Source organism: Prionailurus viverrinus, chromosome D4, assembly GCF_022837055.1.
Source record: "Prionailurus viverrinus isolate Anna chromosome D4, UM_Priviv_1.0, whole genome shotgun sequence".
NCBI classification, from domain to species: domain Eukaryota; kingdom Metazoa; phylum Chordata; class Mammalia; order Carnivora; family Felidae; genus Prionailurus; species Prionailurus viverrinus.
The window spans coordinates 11,936,990-11,959,026 of NC_062573.1; the positions used below are offsets into that span (position 1 = coordinate 11,936,990).

General features: G+C 46.9%; 1 protein-coding gene across 1 annotated transcript in view; it reads right to left on the bottom strand.

Moving 5' to 3' along the window:
- PAPPA (pappalysin 1) overlaps positions 1–17,210 on the bottom strand; it is a 242,650-nt gene extending 225,440 nt beyond the window's left edge. The window contains exon 1 of the mRNA XM_047831114.1: positions 16,784–17,210. Coding sequence (XP_047687070.1) covers positions 16,784–17,204 — 421 coding nt within the window. The 5' untranslated portion in view covers positions 17,205–17,210. The remainder of the gene's footprint in view (positions 1–16,783) is intronic.
- Positions 17,211–22,037: the final 4,827 nt, after the last annotated feature.

Below are 22,037 nucleotides of genomic sequence, written 5' to 3' on the forward strand. Positions count from 1 at the left end.
TCTATTGGTTTTCCACCACCTGCTGACCTAAGAATGGCAGCTGTTATTGATCTAAAATATTAGTGTTGATAAAGGAACCTCCAGTAGTCTAGACTCAGATTCGGAGCACTACTGGGAATACTTATAATTATATAACTATGCAAGCAGAGCAGCTGAATTTTTTCAAAGTAGTTTTCAACTTCTAAAGTGGGGTTTTCAAATTGTTGTCTAGTAGAAGCATAGGGCTCAGTGGAGGTGTCTCGAGATTTTTTTCAAGGACTGAGAGTGGCATTAGAATAAGAACTGGAGTCTTCTAACACTTGCCCCACCCCTAGCACACAGCCTGGCAAATGGCAGATGGCATGGATGAAGGGGTAGATGGATGAAGATATGAACTGATGGAAGGGTAGAGAGAAGAGAAGGATGGCTGGCTGGCTGGCTGGCTGGCTGGCTGGCTGGCTGACTGGCTGGATGGTTGGTTGGGTGGATGGGGATGGACACATGGATGCATGACTGGGAGGGAGCAAGGGAGGGAGGAAGGGAGATGGGTGGATGGATGCAAGGATGCATGGATAGAAGGGTGGATGGAAATCTGGATTCATAGATTCATGGGTAAACTCCATAGTGAATAATTATGATCAGGACCACCTCAGGCTACATTTGAAGTGAACTTGCCTATTTTAAAACTCAGAGAAACTCAGACCAGAGTTTGAATAAACAAAGTTGTAGATTATATTTCTAAGGAATAAACTAACTTCTCCTCAGAGGAAAAATAGCCCTAAATTCTATTTACTCCAACAAGGGTACAGATGAAGGAAAGTGCAATTCCTCAGTCTGATATGACAACTCAACATCAACATTCTCATTTTCAAAGATCTCCTAGAGTGTTCAGATTTTAGAGCTGGGTACAGGCTTCAGGAAATGACCTCGTATGCCCCCTGCTTTTAGGCATTTAAGTCACCATTTGGGGGCCATAGAACCCTTTAATAAACTAATGACAACTCCCCCCAGAAAAATGTGTACACCTTCAATTTTTACAGAAAATTTCTCAGGTTCACAAAACTATTCAAGTCCTCCTGGAGGGTGCAAGAAAACCCTGCTTCTCTGTTGATCTAAAATGTTAGTGCTATTAAGGTATTTTAGTTGGTAGTGGTATTCATAAGGAAATGAATGGTAATGATATTAACCAAAATACTATGTTATTAGTAAAATACTATCATCCATAATCAATGTAAACCTTGCTCATGGTATAAATGAGATTCTTGGCCTCATGCCATTCATTCTCCACATCGAAGTGAGAGTGATCACCAGATCCTGTAACTTCCTTGTTTGAAACTGCATTAACTTCCTAGTTCATTTGGATTAGAAGCCAGGTTCCATGACCTGTACTACCTTCAGCCGAGGGCACTCGTCTCCCAGGGGCTTGCACACCTGCTCCCTCAGCATCCTCCACTTACCCTGCCTCATGCTCTGTATGCTAGCTATGTTCTCTCTCTCCTTCTGGAACACTCTTCATTTGTCTTCATATAGTTTATTCCTTCTCATCTGTCATTCAAGCCTCAGCCTGACCACCTAAACCAAAGTCCCTCCACTCCAGTCTTCTCTAATGACCCACTTTTAACACTCCTTGCCATTAATATACAAGTCCTTACAACTGTTGACTCATTTATTATCTTTCTCTTCCCAGGAAAAAATATAAGTCCATGAGGGCAAGGACCTGCTCTATCTTGCTCAATGCCACCTCTCTAATAGTTCCAGGCACATATTCCATATTTGTTGGCTATGTGGAGATACACGGACGTTTTCTGGAAGTTTGGGTGTTATCACTACCAAAGGTGTGGGACCCTGGGCAAATCTCACCCCCTCTTTGGGCTTCAGACTTTTCAGGTGTAAAAGGATAGTTTGGGTCCTATCCAACTTCAGGATTCAATGATCTAAAACCTGCGTGACCAAGCTCAAGAGAGCCGAGCTCAAATCCCAATACAATATGGCAGGACAGAAGGAATGGTCAGGAAAATTGGGCTCTGATGCTCCTCTGCTCCAATTTGGGATGGAACTTGGGATCATTTTCTTGCCTCATCTGGACATCTGAGTCTTCATCTCTGAACTGAAGAGACTGGCCCAGATGTGTTGCAAATTCACATCATTTTTTTCATCCAGAAATCTCCCCACAAATATTTGTTGAACTTCTGCCATGGGCCAGGCCCTGGGAAGGTGCCCTGAGCACAGCAAACATGCTGCTGCCATCATCCTGCTCCCCTATCTGCTGGGAGGTCTCTGAGGCACAGGTGAGGGTTGCTGGAGGAACATGGGCTCATCCCACACAATTACACCTGGTTCTTCAGCAGCTCTCTCCAGGGATGGGCCTGGAGAAGATTACAGAAAACCATGGGGGAAAGAACTTAAAGCTAACAGAATGGTACACTGGCTCAGCCGACAGAAAGGGAGGCAGAGTGATAGGGAAGGGTGGTAAAAACACACACAGGTAACTGGTCAGCTCAGAGAATTGAAGGAATATCTAATGGCTGGTCCATTCATGTTTGCCTTCACTGCTTGGCCCTGACTAGGGCCCACGTTGTCATTTCTCAAAGTGCCTTGCCTCCACAGCACCCACTCCCAGTCACCCTGTCTTCTTTCTTATTTGGAGCCATCTCCAATTTATTTAGCAAAGTTTTTTGAACACCGATGGGCAGGGCCAGCTCTGTGCTAAAGCAAGGAACAAACAGAGATGAAGACAGACGAGGTCTCTGCCCCTAAGGAGCTTGGAGACAAGTGGGGAGAGGCAGACATGTACAAAGGCAAACACAACAGAGTGATAAATGTGATGAGGGGTGGATATAAGGGGCTGCTGGACTTGATTCGGATGGTGATGGATGGAATTGTCTAATCATTTCCTAGTGTCATGCTCCTAAAAGCTACTCTGGGCCAATGTCCTCAGCTGAGACATGAATCAAAAAGTGTTTATTGTTCTAACTTGATTTATGGCTCTACATTTAAAATGGCATGCATGATATATCCACATGCAAGGCAGAGCACACACTCCATATACATATGCATGCCATCTACTTCATGAACAAGTCCCTGACCCTTCCAGGTGGAAGGGGCCTCTTATGCCGCTGAAAGCTCAAACCACTTTCTAGCCCTGTAATAAACACGGGTGTTCAAGAACACAGTGTTTCTGCCTCTCTGCTTCCCCAGGACTCTATTAATTGCTTCGTTATAGCAGTTACCATGATGTCATGTATCTGTTTACCAGTCTGCTTCCGCTGCTAGCACTGGGAGCTCCTCAAGGGATGGAACTGTGCCCTGTGCTTCTTTTCAGTCGCCACTTCCTAGTTCAATGTATAAAACACAGAGACTAAAGGTTGCTCGATAAGCATCTATTAAGTGGGTGGGTGGATGGATGGATGGATGGATGGATGGATGGGTGAATGGATGGATAGATGGATGGATGGGTAGATGGATGGGTGGGTGGATGGATGAATGGAGAGATGGAAGGGAGGAAGATTTACTTCTAATAAACTGCCATTTCCTACTGAGCATCACAGAATGCTTAGGACAGAGGTTTGGCACACAAGAAGTGCTTAGGAAAAGTTACCAAACAGCTATATGGTGTTTCCTATTAAGCTCACTAATGTGAACCCACAGATATAACTGCCATATCCCTCCCCTCCTCCACGCCACCACTCTCTCAAAGGAAAACAAAGTGATCCAGTGAAATGAGCTCTGATTTGGAAGTCAAGAGATTTGAGTTCTAGTTTTGATTTTGCTGCCGATTTGCTGCTTAATATTAATCAACTCAGCTTAATTTAATAAATTAACTTGCCCGGACCTCAGTTTCTCTACCTGTATTCTGAGCATATTTAACAAAGCAGAGCCTAACATTATCGGGAAAGGGATGAACCAGATATGGTATTTTGTTTGTTTTTAGTGGATCAGATCTAATCAGCCCAATGGGGGCTGTTCTGTAAAGGAGTCATCCTGAGAGCTTAGTACTGTCTCTATAGGGGCTTAATCAGCTCCAGTGAGAACACACCATGAATCACCCTTGCCACACCAGGGTCATTCTTCTACTGGGAACCCCATAGTTCGGCTCAGAATGCATCAGGCCCCTCCTCAGAGGGTGACCTCCGTTGAGCATAGGTGGGGGAAGGATTCTAAACTATGATTCCCAAACAAGGAGTTCAGAAAAGTTTTTGGCAGAGAGCAGCCTTGAAATAAGTGTCTATTTCCCAGTAGACTACTTATAGGTAAGAAATGCTCTCATGGATGCCAATGGTCTTTGGTTCAAAAGTCACCTGCAAATAAAATATATTTTGCATACTAAAGAGATTTCTCAGCCAATGTCTTTGAAATCTTATAATATTAATTCAGATTCTTCTTCCATCTCCCCCTCCCTCCATTCCTTCCCTTTTCATTCTATAACCAATCGCTAAATGTTTGCACCACTGGGGGCACCATCTTCCATTCATTCCTTCATTCATTCATTCATTCATCTCTTCATCCATTTATTCATGCATGTATTTCTCCCCACACGGAAAATTTACTGGACAATTACTGTGTTCCAAGCCATGCTCTAAGCCTATGGATAAAGATAAAATTAAACTGGCCTACACTTGAACCCCAGTCCCACCACCCTTTAGCTCTGGGGCCTTCGGCAAGTCATGTAACTGCCTAAACCTAATTCAGAAGGTTCAAAGTGTAGCACTGAACACAGTGCCAGCACATAGTAAGTGCTCATTATAAGCTAGCTGCTTTTATTACTGTTATTACTGCTGAGAATGCATACTCTCTCCCAAGGGTATATAAACAGAGGATAGAGGATTCCAGATCCTGAGGTCACCACAAGGTCTCACAAGATCAAGGGAAGCAGATGGAAAGTCCCCCCTATCAGGACGGAGGGAAATGGATGAAAATCCAGGCAACAGATATGACTGCCAGGACACTCGAGGCCCAGTAAGAACCCGATTAGGGGGAGAGGGGGAAATCTGAGAGGAGAGCAAAGCTTGGGATTATGTGCTGTAGTGCACACACAAAACAAATGATTTGCAAACAGGCAAGGGGCTGAGAGGGGAAGGCCAAGGCTAAAATGTGGCTTGGATTAGAGAGGACGAAATGTGATTTGAGGAGGCATTTAAATGCACTGCCCCCCTCCCCCCTGTTTTGGAAGGCCAGATTTCTTTTCCCTCCTGACTTCTTTGCTCAAGGGGAAATGGAATTAACCACTGTGTAATGTTTTTGAGTGTGACGCACGGGTTAGGTCATGTGCTTTGGTTACGTAATGCAACATGCCTGAGGTTCCTGAGCTCTGGCTCTCAGAGTCATTAGGCATATAGCTGGTTCTCTTATCCAGTCATGCATTCATTATACAAAAATGTATATAGTGTCTTTATAAGCCAAAGGCTGTGCTAGGCAGTGAGAAGTGGCGATGACTCCCAGTGTGCACACAATTAAATGTGAGAATTCCAGGCACTTTGGTATATATGTGCAGAGGGTATAGTGGAGACAGATGGACAAGAGAGGTGGGGAGCAGTTGGGGAGGGTTTCCCAGAAGAGGGGATCCTTGAGCAGAATCCTGTGGAAGCTGACGTGTTCTACAAAATGGCACACGGGGATACAGGTAGTACACCAACTAAACAAAGTGATGTGAAAAAAGCCTAGGGTATCTGGGGGAATTGCAGATCATGGCAGTGCTACTGAAGGGTCTCTAGCTAGAGGTGAAAGAGTCACATTTGCATTTTCTGGAAGACTGACTGTTGGGTGTTGGAGGAGAGACTGAACGGGTACAGTGCAGGGGTTGAGGCCCAGAGAGGTGGGCATTACGATACTAGGAAAAAGGGCAAAGCAAGAGATGTAGAGGGCATAAGCTACAAAGAGGGAAGATTGGCTTTAAAAATGTTTAAGAGGCAGGATAGAAATGGGTGACTGACTGAATACGGTGGGTGATCTCTCTAGAATGGGTGACATCAAATGAGAACACGAGGAATTCTGAAGGAAAGGTGATTCAGCTTTGGACATACTGAGTTTGAAGTGCACGTTCACATCTGCAGTGGATCTATGAGTCTGGAGTTCAGCAAAGCCTGCAGATCAATGGTGCTCATCAGCAGAGAGACGGTGATTACCCGACGGGAAAGAACGCAAAGTTAGGAGACAAGCTGATGGAGGTCTGGCCTAAGACTCAGGGGACAGAGGACTTACCCAGCTCACTGATTTGGGCCAGGCATTTCCCTCACCAACCCTAGGTTTCTCATTGATGAAAAGAATGGCTTAGCTGAGTCCTGACTCACACACCTTGGTTCTTGGAAATTACATGGAATTGTTATTTCACAAAACAGAGTACAGTGTGTATTCACTTCTTATGTTTTCTGCCCGGGTACTTTGCATCTCTTAGAGCAAGGCCATCTTGCTCCTGATTGGCCTGTTATCATATATTTTTCTATTTTCTCATCAGCCTTTGTAGCTGCAAGATCTACAATCTCATTAGGGAAAATAGTCCCTCCTATATGAACACATTTGGTCATATTCTGCCCAGCCACATTTCATGTCTATAGAGCAAAAGGAATTAAGAAAAGATGGAATGGGACAGATTATAGGAGTAACTTCTTGATTACAAAGGGAATAGGTCCAGGTTAGACCATGGGCTTCTTGAAGGCAAAAGGCTGAACATGCTCCCCATAATTACATCTGCAGATGCCAAGCTGTGATCTCCTGGTTTCTAGACTTTCTGCCTCTGTTTCCTCCAGGTGAACTGGAACCTGGGACCTTCTCGGGTTCTCTAAAATTGAAACAGGGTCACCTCTCCTACTCTGCCAGGTTCCATGGACCCTGGGTCTGTGGCAAATAATATTGAAAACCAATTGTTTTTGTTTTGTTTTTTCTTGTTTTAAGAAACATCTAAGCAGCCAAAGTAAATGTGTTTGGTGTGAGGAATAGGAAAAGAGAGAGAAAGGAGGGAATAAGGAGCAAGAGGTAATTCACTGATGACAGTGCTGGGGATTCCCAGAAGGAAAACAGGCTAACAGATGGCCATGGACCACAGAGTTTAGGTATTTTACTTCATAGAATAACCTGATTAAAATGACAAACAAGCCTAAAAGGCCAGTGGTCTACTGTGGTGTCCACGAACTTGCCTGAAATGGCATTTGTATAGTAAGAAATTATGAAATGTGAGTATTTTAACCATTAGCCAAGTTAAGTGACCACTGGAAAGGTCACTCTGTGAGTTCTTTGGATATTTATGTCAGTGATGCTTAGCAAAATGATTGAGATGGCTTCCAGCTATTGGCAAGTACCAATATTACCTAAATAATGTCTTCAGTCAGTCTTTGAGTACAATTCTACCCATTAGTACTTTGCTTTTTGACATAAAGCTTTCTGGGGAGATATGAAAGGATATATCTCTATGGAAGAGCAATGTTCTAAGTTGTTGTCAGTCAATGATACCTTAGCAAGAAGGAATACCATGTCATTTTTTTGAGAGTGTTGCCAGGGGTGAGGAAGCAGAAAGCGTGTGGGCACTGGGCCCTTGAGGGGGACAAGCACAGACACCACCTAGTGGAGGAAAATGCACCAGAAACAGAAAAGAACTGGAATTGTTGCCAACTTTACAATTTGTTCTTAGGTCGGTCCTGATTAGGATTATGGAATCCTGGGAGATCTCTAATCCTAGACCCTAGGAGGGTCTCTAGGGCAAAGATAAATTCATCCCTGCTCCATTGTACAGATGAGGAAAACTGGCCCCAAGAAGAAGAGTGACCTTCCCAAAGCCACACAGCAAGCTAAAGACTGAACTGACCTCTCCCAGCTCCTAGTCCACTCTTCCTCCTTTTCTAATATACTATGGCCTTCTCTAGATGGCCTCGGGTCTGCTCTTAGGACTCCTCCCAATGCCACTCTCATTACTGTCTCCCCTGACCACCCGATTTAAATCTCACTCCTCCTGCAACCCGACCCCCACAGCATTCACCAGACCTTCTTCTCTATTTTTGTTCATGAACACATAAATGTGCGATACACTCACTCACTTACACTCTGTTTCCACTGCCTTCCCCCATCCCCAAACATACACTCCCTGAATGCAAGGCTACTTTCCTCTTCTGTTGAGTGCTCTGTATTCAGGGTCCCAAACTGTACCTGGCACATAACTCATGTGTAAGAACTCATAACTACTTGCTGATGCCTGGGCATGGGATGGACACATTTTTTACAGTGTCCCTTGTTGTTATCTGCGTTCCTTAGATTCTCTACCATGAGCACACATTGCTTTTATAATACGAAACAATAAAGTGTTTGTATTTTTGCCTTTCACTTTACTTTTTGTTTTATGTTAAGATGACAGTAATCTATCTTTCCCGAGAGGTACAGAAGAGAAAGGCAATCCCTGGCTTTGCCAAAGGAGATAAGCCTGTCCAGCTCACAGAGTCATTGAGAGAGTTAGAAATAATGTGTGGCAAGGTGGCAAGGGTCGGACACACATAACACCAACATGAGTTAACGTTTACTGTGCTTACCCATGGTCTAGATTCCATTACTAAGCATTTTCCACATGGAGGCCCAGTTAATCTTCAAAACAACCCCATGAAGTAGAAGCCAGTGTTATCCGCATTTTACAGATGGGAAAAGTGAAGCTTGGAGATATTAAGTAACTTGTCCAAGGTCATGCGGCTAAGCAGGTGGGAGAGTCAGGAAGTCAAACTCAGGCTGGCTGACTCTTGGGTCCTATGATCAACCACCACAAAATACTTCCTCGGTAAACACATGCTCCTTTCCCGTTTCCTGATAGTGTCAACTTCTCCTGAGATTAGGCAGATGCAGGTCATTACCCCAGAGCTCCAAAGGTTTCTAGAAGGTTCCCAGGGCAATTGGAGATGGAGATAAATGAGGAGCCAGAAAAGTGAGAGATGGGAGTGCGTGTGTGTGTGTGTGTGTGTGTGTGTGCGTGTGTATTGTCACAATGTGCATTGGATTGTCGCAGTAACTAGCAGATCCCGGGGGGATTCTTAGGCATGATACAAGATGCTCAATGCTTCACAGTGTGTGCGATGGCTCCATAGAGCTAAGAATGTCCTCACTCAAAAGTTTCTTATTGCCCAGCAGGGCAAGTCACTGGCACCTCCAACATGCCCCTCCTAGACCTCTCCTCATGCTCTCCCAGGATGGTCAGTCACCCAAGCTCTGCAGGTGTGCAGAGAGGAGGGCAGAGGGAGCTCCTAGTGTCCGAAGCCTGGACTGCATCCCGACCTTCATTTGATCTGCTGTGTAACCTTGGGCGAGTCCCTGACCCTCTCCAAGCTGGCGCCTCAGTGTTTGGACACCTCTCAGCCCACGGAATACGCAGGGATCTAAGACTTCAAGCCTTCCTATGGCGCTCAAACTTGTAACGTATTTTTAACTTTCTATTATGGAAATCCTTAATCACACACAGAAGGGCAGATGAAAAATATCTTGAAGCCCATCATGGTTATCACCTGTTTTCCACAATAGTTATCAGTCTGCTGATCTTCTGTCATCTACCACACCCCCTATACCTGCATTTTACACAAATGAAACAGACATACTGGTCTTTAACCCATTAGTACTTCAGTATGCATTTCTAACAGACTAAGGGCTTTAAAAATACACAGTAACATTACCATTATCACACCTTAACAGAATTAACAATAATTCGTCAATGTCATCCCCTGTCCCTTCAGACTCTGTTGCTGAGGAGTCTGTCCATTCCTTCAAATGGAATCTTGTAGAATTGCACAGCTTGTACAGAATAAGGTGAAGGGGAAAGTTGGGGGGAGGCAAAAACCTGCCCTTAAGCATCAGCCCAAGGGATCTCTAAGATTGTGTGGCACAGTTTGAAAGCCCCTATTCTGTCCCTGCCTCTCTGTATGCACCCTGAGAACACTGAGGCCCAATGAGCATTTGTCAAGGTCACGCAACAAGCAAGCAATAGGATTCGGCAGATCTGTGAAGTTCCAACATCAAAGAACTCCAGTGATGTCACAGGTATGAAAAGATTTGCTAACTTGATCACTATTTATCATTTGCAATGTGAATAACAAAAACAAAGGTGCCTTCCCAGGAATGACCTTGATGGCACAAATCCCTCACGTCTCTCACCTTCTGGCCCCTCCTCCTCTTGCTGACATGTGGACCAGGTTCTGACCTTGGCCAAGAGCTTCTGCCGCCACTGTCTCACCAGCTTTCTGTGACACCCCATGACATGGGGATGTTGAAGGTCAGCAAACCTGAAATTCTCTCCCCTGAGGCCCTGCTGGCTGAGTTGGAGGCCCTAGGGCCCACGGCTCAGAGGAGGCCAAGCCACTATTGGACCTCCGAGCTCCTGAGCCCAGGTCTTCAAAGGAGCCAAGTGGCCAAGATACACAGGTCAGTCCTCAGTTAAGTATTTCCAATAAGTGCATCAAGGCATGAAGTAGAGTCCTTGTGCAGCAAGAGGAAAGATGAGGGGACACTGAAATAAATGAAAGGCAGTAGCCAAGGGTAGAAACAGGCACCTGCTGGGTTCCTGAGCCCTTGGCCTTAGCCTTAGGGAAACAAGATGCAACCTGGCTGCAGAGAGGGTCCTCATACTCAGCGTGCTTGGGGATCTTCTCTCTTCCTCATCCAAGACACCTACAGCCAGTACTGTTTTTGGAGTGATGTCAGACGGGGGCTCTCTGAAACAACAGACAACTGGCCCAGTGGAAAGTGGAGAGCGCCTCGGAACCAAGCTTCCCAAGTCTCTCCTCCCAACCCCTTGGGAGAGATTCATTTAAAATAAATAAAACTGACTTAATTTATTTTATTGTATTATTTAAAAAATATATTACATTATTATACTAAATAAAAATTTGAAATGCAGACAACTCAAGGTTACCTCCCTACAGGAATGTCAACACTTTAGAGGCGGCACCTGAAGGAGAGAGTGTACTTTTACACACAGGAAGGGTTCTGGAAACGTGGGATGTCAGGGCCGTGGCACCCAGGGGTTTGGGGTCAGCAGGGGAATTGAGAATGAAGGAAGAAGGGTCCTTTCTGGTGTTTAGCGACTCGGAACTGAGACAGATAAATTTCTCTAAAGGCTTAGCTGCTAACCAGCTCAGTAAGTGGGAAAGGCTACTTCCCCTTTGAGCCTCAGTTTCCCCTCCTGCAGAGCAAAGAGAACTTACTGGATCAGTGAATCTCCCCTCTGGCGGCCCTTCCACATTACCTGACGAGGCCTTGAAACACACCAGTGCCCAAGCCAAGGCCAGACCCATGGCATCGGAATCCTTGAGATGCGGCCCAGGCATCAGGATGTTTTGCAGGCTAATAATTCCAAGTGTTGTCAGGGCTGTGAACTACTAGACAATATGATCTCCTAGGCCCCTTTGAGAAGGCACAGTCTATGAATATGGTTTAATTCCAGCCCCTGTATAACGCTGGTTCTGAGTTTCCTGGTTGCACAATGAGAGGCTTATTCCAGTTCATGCCTGGGCTGACCGTGCACCACCCACCTTCCTGAAGTCCACCCCACTGAGCCTCAAGTTTGCTTTCCTCTATGCAGAGGGGCAAGGATGATGTAGCCTCCATCACCCCCAGCTGTCCATGTGAATGGCTGCTTGGGGGAAAGGGGAAGTTGAGGGCATCTGGGAAAGGAGCAAGAGGCATGTGACGGTAGATCTGTGGCCTGGACCCCACTATGCCCACTGTCTGCCTTCTGTTCCCAAGGGTGCATGCTCTCCTTAGTGCTAACTGGTTTCCTTATTCACTGGTCCAGTGGTTCTACACTTCCTCTGGCTCTTACCACCAAGGGGTCATCCAAGTAGGTCAAAGAAGAGGAAATGGAAACGCAAGGAAGGGATTGGGTGGGGGGTTTAATTGTCCCCCGGGACACATGGTCTACTCTAGACAGACTCCCCAGTAACAGAAGAGGGGATGTCCTAACAGTGCAAATAGGCCCGGCTTCCTGAAGGCCAAGCTAGCAAACCAGAAAAGGGAATGTGGTTACTTACTGGATCCTGTTACTGTCGACTGAGTCCCTAATATGAGCTGACACCGTGCCAGGTACTTCCTGCATGTTTATTTCACTGCACTATCCTGGTATCATTCTGCCCATTTTACAGATGAGGAAACAAAAGGATAGGGAGATGAAACGACTTGATTCCAATCACACAGCCAGTAACTGGCAAGAGACATTCCAAGCCCAGTCTGCCTAATCTGGCATGAAAGGAAAAACAGATCTGCTAGGTCAAATCCAGGGTTCCACGTGAGATTTATACGCATTCTCTATCCTCTTAAATCTGTAGGTGCATGATCAGCACCCAGAAATGCAGAAAGGAATGGGAACGTTCTACAGCAGGATTAAAGAAGGGGATGTGAGTCCTTTCTCCTCTCCCCAGAAAGACTGCAGAGGAAACAGGCGCTTAAAACTCTAGTTGGCATCTGGGCTGTGCCTACCACAGGATGGCCTGTGGGACTGTGGACTAAGTCATTTCAACTCTCCGAGACTCCATCTCCTCCTCATTTGCAAAAAAAAAAAAAAAAAAAAAAAAAAAAAAAAAAAAAAAAAAAGAAGAAGAAGAAGAAGAAGGAGGAGGAGGAGAAGGAGGTGATGTGCACTTCCCAGGGTGTTTGTGAGGGTGAAACTTGCAGACACAAGGCAAGTGCCTCGCACGGTGCCCAGCCCCTTGGAGGCACCCAGGAAGAGCTGGTTTCCTTCCTGCCTTTAAATGTCCTCAACCCATAAAATTAAGACTGACATCTCTGGAAAATCATGCCCAGTAGTAAGAGTGACCCTTATGGAGCACTTCCCCTGTGTGAGCTCATTTAAGGAATAGGTACGTGGGCTATCCTCACTTTGTAGGTGAGGGAGCTGAAGCCCACAGGAGTCAAGCCTGAGGTCACACAGCCAGTTAGGGGCAGAGGGGAATTCTCACTTAAGTAACCTGACTGCTATAACTGGCTTCTAACCTTTGCAACATTCCAGACCCTGGAGGCGACTAGGAGAGCTGGGGGCGAGCCGTGTTAATATATGGACCCCTTGAATCCTATCCTTGCCTGTTGCAGCAATTCTAAAGTTGGGAAAAGGCAGGCACTCTTTCTGGGGGGTTGGGTGGGTGGTAGGAAATGGGGGCTGCAAAAGGGAGAACATAAAAAAAGACTCTTCTGAAGAGCCAGCAAACTCAACAGTCCGACATTTAGAACAAAAGGAAAAAGCGTGGCAAGCCGAGGTGCTGGACGGGATTCAGGTAAATCCCTTTCTCCTTCAGAGCAGGAATTCTGGATCACTAAGGGATGGGGTGGGGGGAGGGCAGCACTTGTGAGGTCCACATTTCACTTATCTAACACGTCAGGAGAAACTTTAACAAGATTAACTGCTGCTTGGGGCCTCTGCTCCATGGAGCAAATTGAGTCTATTGTTTTGTTTTTCTCCTTCTTTCTTGTTCTTTCCAACTGGAGGGTTTCCGGGAGGGGGCAGCTGGGTATGAGGGGCAGGGGTCTGGATTGTGCCTGGTATGGGACAAAAGCAAAGGAGTGTTTTTCTCCTTCTTTCTCGTTTTTTCCAACTGGAGGGTTTTGGAGAGGGGGCAGTTGGGTATGAGGGGCAGGGGTCTGGATCGTGCCTGGTATGGGACAAAAGCAAAGGAGTGTGTAAGACAGCCCCCCCAGCCCCGGACTTGAAAGGGAGCCCAAACTGTTGTGCGCAAAGGCCAGCCTGAGCCTGGGTGGTGGGTCTGGGAGGGGGAAGAGGTGATGGTGTTTATTAGACACGTTCTCTCGGTGCAGGGGGTAAGGCCTGAAGACCGGATGCCTGAGATTAAAACCTAGGTCCTGCCATCCAGGAGCTGTGTCATCCAGCAGCACCCCTCCCTCCCATCTCTGTCTCCTTATCCGGTTACACAGAGAACTAGTATGTATGGGGGTAACCCCTGCGGACCCCTTTTCACTGTGGCCTTAAAGAATTCTTCGGTTCTAAAGACCCCTCCCCATTATTGGTGGGCCCTCAGGAGAAGCCTGCACACGGGCACTTTCTAACTTTGGCTTTGTTTTTGTCTGCATAAGCCTTTCCCTTTTTATTTATTAATATATATATTTTTTTCTTCTTCCCTTTTGGAAAAATAAAAGGCATGTTTTCTGAGCTTCAGAAGCACGCTGCTCCTTCACTCCTTCCCTCTGCCTCTCCGAGCGCCTGTCTGAACTGGTGTCAGTGAAGTTTGAACCGGGGCAGAAATAGCATCCCGGGCGGATCTGGGAGCACAGCCCGCCTACCAGGAGCGGCAAGGCCTGCCTCTGCCAGACGACAGACCCGGTTAACAGCACCGTAAAATTAGACCTTTACGAAACCCAATTGAATCCTGCAGCAAAGAGTGATGTAAGGCAGCCTGGCCTGACAGCAAGGCAGCAACCCTCTGCCTGAAATAGCAGCGCGGTCCCTGCTGAGAGATGCCTGCTCTCTCAAGATAGGGGACCAGGGATTCCTACGAAAGTGGCGACGCCCAGCCAGAGGGAGCCAGCAGAGGTCAGGCAGCACACTGGGCACCCGAGGTCGCGGCGAGGAGGACGTGGCTTGGCACCAGCATCCAAGCGACCCACCTAGGGCCCTGCCTCTCCCGGCCTGAACTTACACGAAGGAAGGAGCTGAGAAAGTGCTTCTGCAAAGAACCTCTGTTTGTTTGCTTTTTAATTCAAGGAGAAGCAGGTTCTTTTGAGTCCAACAGTCTGTACGGTGCGGAGGATACGCAGAATGAGTCTTTTCTGGCTCGGGGCCAGGTGTTTACACACCGCCAATTCTGGCTCAGACTCAACTAGGGGAGGAAAAAAAAAATCCACCAGAATCCTCAGGAGAAAAGCTCCTGGCTTTCTGGTGCTACACGACAGCAGTGCCTTTTCTTCCTTTCTTTCTTTCTTTCTTTCTTTCTTTCCTTTTTTTTTTTCATTTTGAGAGGAATGTTATTTCCACACATAAAATGGGCCAGGCATTTTATACAAGCAATAATAACCTAACGTCCCCCATCCAATTAAAGTATTTTACTGCACAATCTTTGTGTGAAAGAGTGAATGAGTGCTCAAGAGAACGCGTGTGAAGAGGGGCTCCTTGTCTGAATTACAGACATTTATAAAGCAGGCTCCTGTGGAATCCCAGGTGTTATGTATATATGTGTGTGTGTATAGATATATACACATACATGCATATATAATTTTTTAAGACGTATTTACTGCCTTTTCATTGATGATACCTATGTCACCCTGGGTCTTTCCCTCTGGAGGGGAAAGCATTCCAAATCACTAGCATGACAGGTACAGCTTAGGAAAAATCAGATCTACTCATTTTTTTTTTTTTTTATCATCTCCAAGCAGCAGGCTCTGTGCTTTCCAAAAGAGAAGTAAACATACCACGGCTCTGAACTGTCACCATCATCGTTGTTATTATTATAAATAACATTTTATCTCGATTCTACAGTATAACCCCCTCTAGGTGCCTAGGACCTTGGGGGCTAAAAGTGAATGAGCTCAGTTTCCCTCTCCTTGGGGTGGGGGGGAACCGAGGGAAAAAAAAAACAGCATGCGATGACGTCAGATGTGGGGGAAAGTCACTTTCTTGCTCTGGGTTTGGGGCGGGAAACTGGGAGCTTTGGGGGCAGATTCTTGGTAATAGCCTCAGAGTTTGGGTACCTTGAAATGGGCTTCAGGTAAAGAGAACAGCGTCGGCACATTTGAGAAAGTCCACGGGCAAGACAGAAAGCAGCAGAACTGCCGGAAGAACTCACAGCTTTCCCTTCGAAGAAAGTGTGTGTGGAAGGGGGTGGGATCACGAACCGCCTCCACATGTTTCCTGGCTGCAGTGAAGGGGGAACCCCTACTCTCACTTTAAGACGTCCTAGGACACGGCAAGATTGTTTGTGCAGGAAGGGAATCTCCCAGTCTCAGTCTGAAGAGGCAAAACTTTCCTTCTCTCCTCCATCGCCGCCCCCCCCCCGCCCCCCAGTTGTATTAAAGGCATTGCCACAGATTCATTTAGAGGGAGAAAAATGGATGTTGGAGCATTTCTAAGGTTTGCAGCCCTCACAAAGTGTCCGGTTTCACTATGGGCTTTGCTGTGGAACAAGGAAGGGGAGGGTAAGGAGGGAGAACTCAAATTCATGACGGGCTCGTAAAAGTCCCAAATGAGGAAAGTGCCCCGTTTCACAGCCTAGTTGGGGAAGACTGGATGGGTGTGCATTAGGAAGGTCTTGCCCCAGCCCGGAGTGACAAGCAGCGGGCTTTCAAGGCGAGGGCATGGGACGTGTGTGTGTGCATGTGTGTGTGGCAGGGGAGAAGGGGGTGCATCTCACAGGCAGGCATCAAGCAGAGAACAACTTTGGGGCACTTTGAGGACTTCTAAGTCCTGCGTATCATAACAACCCTGTCCTTGTAGGCTTTCGGGGTAACGGGGCTAAGTGAAGAGAGAGGTCACCTCCATTAAAAAGTCAAACCAATGATCCCCCTAGCCTCTTTTCACATGCATCCCAACTGGGTCATCCTCCCCTCCATCCCAGAGACAGTACGTCTGACCATCTCGAACACGATGTACGTGCAGCAGGCTCCCCAGGGACCAGCCCTCACTGACTGCGGGTCTCGGGCCTCCTGGAGCGCTCCCTGCGCTCCTCCCAGGGGGGCGAGGCGCGAAGCCTTCCGAGTGCGCCCATTCCGCAGATGGGGCAAAGTGAGGTTCCAAGCTCACCCCGGGTGCCTTGGCGCCTCCGGCGCGGCGGTTCCCGCACAGACACACCCGCAAGCCCCCAGCCGGCCCGCCACCCGAGCCCGGGCACCCCGCCGGGGAGCCCTCGCCTACCTGTGATCACCGCCGGAGACCTCTGGCCCCCCTCCGCTCGCAGCCACACTTGCAGCGTGAACGCGTCCCGGGGCAGCTCGAGGTCGGCCCGGAGGCGCAGCTGCTCGCCTCGCCCGCTGAAATAGAGCGCCCGGCTCGGCGGGCTCGGCTCCTCGGCGGCGCCCCTCGCCTCCCGCTGCTGCCGCCGCCGGGGGACGCGCACGGCTTCCCAGGCACCGCCCGGCGGCGGCGGCGGCGGCGGCGGCGGCGAGGCGCGGCGGCCGCGGGCCGCCCGGGTGGCGCAGGTGGCCGGGCCGGCGGCGGGGCGCGGGGGGCGGCCCGCCCGCGGGTCTCTCCGGGCCCGGCGGGGGCGCTCGGCCAGCCCGCAGCCCAGCGCGGCGCTCAGCAGCCCCAGGCGCAGCACCCAACTCCAGAGCCGCATGTCCGACGGTCCCCCCCGCCCCCCCTTCGCCCCTGCACCGCCGCCCGGAGCTGCCAGCTTTGGGAGCCTCGGCGCCTCGACTTTCTTCGCTTCTTCACCCTTCTTGGGCGAGCCCCCCCTTCCACTTGCTTTTTTCTTTTCTTTCTCGCTTCCCTCCTCAAGGTGTGTGCTCCACTCCCCCCACCTTTGAAAAATACAGCCCAACTCCTCCTGGTTGGCAATTAATTTCTCTCCCCGCTCCTTTATCTGCCTTATTTCCCCCCTCTAACAGCTGGTTGCCTTCCTCCTTGTTTTATTTCATTTTATTTTATATGATTTCTCTCTCTTCTAAAAAAAAAAAAGCTCCTCTAAGACACTGATCCGCTGAATTCCCTCCCCCCCAAAGATGCTCTAATTTATTTATTTTTTGCGTCCTTTATAACACAAGCCACAGCCCCCTTCTCCCCCCCCCAGTCCCCCCTCCCCTCCCTCCTTCTTCACAAAATGAAAGGAAAGAGGGGGGAAAAAGCCCTCAGAAGATGAGTAAACAAGCGTATGCTAATCTGCTCCCGAGCGCTCCACCTTCCCAATTGAATGAGTCCCTGTTAAAACTGCGGGGATCATGACTAATCAATCAGTTTGGAGAGGCCGAGCTACCCAGCCTTCCTCCACTTCGCCGGTTGCCTCCTCCGTTCCCGCTTCTCCACCCCCTCCTTTTTTTTTTTTTTTTTTTTTTTAAGAAGACAATCTTAAAGTAACAATTTAATGAAATTCTGTACACACCCCCTTACGGTCCTCCCAGCTCTCCTCATTCCTGCTCAAAACACACATTCCTGTTTTTGTTTTGTTTTGCTTGCTTTTTTTCCCCCCTCCTTCACCACCCACCCACCACCCCCCTTATTATTATTATTTTTTTTTTTTTTTCCCTCCTGGCAGGAGAAAAATCTCTCTCTTCTCTCAGGATCCCCTTTGCACTTTGCTGGTAAACCTCATCCTTCTGTGTAGCACAGAAAGGGTCTTGAAACTTGATTCTCTGAATTTTTTGTAATGCTGTCTCTCTCTTTCTCCCTCTCTCTCACTCTCATCTCCCTCCCTTCCTCCCTCCCTCTTCCTCTCTCTTCCCTTTTCTCCCCCTCTCCACTGGCTTTCTCTCTTTCCTCTTTCCTTCCTCCTTTCCCCTCTCTTTTGCCTTCCCTATTCCTTAAAGTTATGCAATGGTGAATGTCCCCTCTCTTCCCTGAGCCCCCAATGCTGCTGGCTTCAGCTGGTCCAAATGTTGTCTCCAAAATCCTCACGGAATCATCAGGAACAACCAGAGGAAAGACGTTTTCCAAGGCATTTGCCTTTCCAAAGCTACACTCCGCACAGCTAGGTCTCTAAATACTCCTGAATACTCTTAAAAATATTCTATTGGCTGCTAGAAATTATTGTGGTTTTATATTTAAAAATGAGAAAAAAAAATTAATTTGCCTGCTTTGTTGCAACCTAAGAAATTCAGGGTTTCTGACACTGTTCAAGTCACAGGTAAGGGTCTGACCATTTGCTGCTTTGTAGATCTGTTTTGAACTGGGACATATATGTAATATATTTTTGTTCTTTTTTCCCCCCTCTTTATGGAACTCAAAAGCTCCCCCTTATGGCAAAACAGTTCTTTTTTTTTTCTTCCAAGTGTTTAAGAAGTCAAAATGAGTTAGCAGTGGTGAATTACAAATTATTAATTACCAACATATTCAAATAACGTAGTGATAAAAATATGCTGTGTGAGGTTTGCATGTGGATAGCATGCTAGGAGCCTAAGGTGAAATTAGCTCCATTAACCAGGACTTTCCTCCCCATGCACTCCTGTCCTCAGGGCTGCTCCAGATCCTTCTGAAGAGCTGGGATCATTCTCGCACACTTCAGGGAGAGTGAACAGCAGTGGAGAATATGTGTTGGTAAAAGTATGCAGATTTGTAGAATGAGCAAATGACTCAGACCTCCCCTCTATAAAAGCCGGAATGTGGTATGCAGGGATTACGGCACTATTCTGAAAACAGGAGATCCTAGATTCAGATCTTCTTGGTTTGGGAAGAACTTGCCATATGGTCTTAGGCCAAGAATGTTTGAACTCGGTTTCTCCAGTTATAAAAGGAAAATGGCATTATATTAGATGTGTGTCCAGGATGAAAGGAAAAGATCTTTGGGGGTACCATGCCATGGATATGGAATGTGCCTAAGCAAATCGTTCACTTTCTGCAATTCCAAGTCATCTATGAAAGTCATGAAGTTGGCATTCAATAAAAAAAAAAAGAAAAAAAAAAAGATCTGTGTTGAACTACATGAATTACATCCTGCAAAATCCCCCTCTTTCCCCATAGAGGTTGGAACACGACTACTGATTCTCTTCAACCGTGGCACTTAGGCATTGGAAAGCTGTATTTCTTCCAGGGGCTTCTAAGTCATTGTATACAATAGTTCTGAATATTCATAGACGTTTGGGATTTTGTCAACTTTCCCACAAAGAAGAGTCATAACATGAGAGAGAGCATTCTGAGTCCCCAATCACTCCACCACAAGTCAGTGTTCTGTCCTCCGTGGACCACTTTGGTTCACCAGCCTCCCGCTTCCCAAACTTTACAATGGGACTCTCTCACAAATTCATCTCGAGAATAAAATACGCTCTGGGTTATAATACTTTGTAAACTGTGAAAACGCTATTTGAAAAAGATTTTCTCTACCGTTGTTGTCTAGTGCCAAGTGCCCTTCAGGTTCTTAAAGGCAAATGAAAGTCCGCGAGGCCAGGTTTTCACTTCTCCCGTGTGGCAGATGCAAAGATAAAGGGACAGGTCCAAGTCTCAGAGCTCCTGAGCTTTTGATCTCAGTCCCTCAGTGCACTGGGGCAACTGGCAAAGACTTCTGCTGGTCTTACTATTGAACATACATTTATTATACTGTCCCACCTGTCTTGGAAGCCGCTTTGCCTTTCAAACGTGCATGTATACATGTGTTTGCTTTTAACTGAGTGACTAGGACTGCATGAATTGTAACCCTTGGTTTATGACCCGCCCTAACCACTGGTCTATGCATGCTCTTATTTATTTATTTATATGTAACACACTGTATCACCTGCTGCTCTCCTTCTTTTACTCCATCCCTTGGTCTTTCAAGGATCGGTCCCCTGTCTTTGTGTCGTTTGTAGTCACAGAGCAATCATCTGAGGGTTAGGGGACTCGGGTTCTCATTCTGACTGGTATGGGATCTTTGACCTGTTTGCTCTTATGTGAAATGAAAGCACAGGAGAAGGTAGTTAAGATCACTTACAAATCTCAAGTGTAATGGAGGCCCCAATTATTGGAGCATGTCAGTAATTCCCATTGAATTATCCCATATTTGGTCAATTCCATCCCACCTACCACCCAAGGAGTTCCTTGTTTCTGGGAACTACCCAGAAAACTACCTTTTAGAACAAAAACACTTTTGTGCCTCCACTCTAAGGATACACGTCATTATTCATTGTATTTGGTAATAACAAAAAGCAAGAGATTTTGGCAGGGAGGGTGTAAAGGTCTATGCAAAGTTAGGAGAGTAACATCTAGGTGGAGTCCTAAAGTTTGGAAAGGTTTGAATGAGTAACAGCGGTTCAAAGTACACATCTCAGAGTCATTATGACCTGGGTTCCTACGACCTTCAGCAAGTTGCTGAATTTCTCTGAGTCTCAGTGACCTTATCACAGAGCTGCCTTGAGGACAATGGACTGTGTGACATAGTAGGTGCTCAGTAAATGAGCACCCTCTCTTCCTTTCTAAAGATCTAAATTGTATGACCCTCGAGGTTTGTGTCACCTCTCATCTCCAGCTGAGCCCCACCTACTTCTTACTCCAAGCCAGGATTATACTCACCTCAGAATTCCTAGGTAAGCATGGTCTGTGGGGTGGAATCTGTAACTCCATGAGATAGGATCCTGTATTGTTCTCCCGTGTCCTGTTTATATCTTTCTTTCAAGATTAGAAGCCTCCCAGGTCAAGGATCTTCAGGAGCTAGTTCTGTTACTGCACCCCTCCCCCATCAGCCCGAAGGGCTCCCTCCTCTGGACTCTCACAGAACTTCCTCCAAAGTTGAATTTTGCTGGGCACATCCCCAAACCCATCCGCCACACTTAATGACATATCTGCTGGTCTCCCCTTTCCCTGTGGGACAAAGACTCTGTTACATTCATATTTGTGTTTCCCCAAATGATGCTTAGCCTAGCACTTTGCACATAGCTGCTGCTTCAGAACCATTCAATTGAATGATTCCATAGATATGGAGCATATTTGGAGTAAAGGAAATTGGATTCAGATCTTCTCTTCCCTTAAATAACAATCCAACAACAGTTTACCCTCTGTTGAATGCACACGACATTCCAAGCAATATTTAAATGCTTTTTCTAGGAATGATTCTATTTAATCCTCATACCAAGCCTACAGAGGAGGCCGAATAACCATCCCATTTTACAGGAGGGGGAGGGGGAGGGCGAACCAAAACCTGAATCACAGAGACTAAATAATCACAGAGACTACATGGGGAGCCCAGCCAATCTGGGTCTAGCACTCTGTGTTCTAGCTCCAGGGGTTAGGAGGAATCACTTAACCTTTTGAATCTCATTTTTCATTTTTATAGATTTCACGGGGTTATCTGGGAGATTAAATGAGATGATGGATATCATGTTGCACAGTGGCTAGTACATGTCAGTGGGTGCTAGATAAATATTAGCTTCCTTACTTCCTCCCCAACAGTACTTGGATTATATTAATTTATCATCCAGACTAGAGTTGATGACTGCAAGTATGATGCCAGTAGTAATAACAACCTGTCCGTATTGTACACCTACTATGT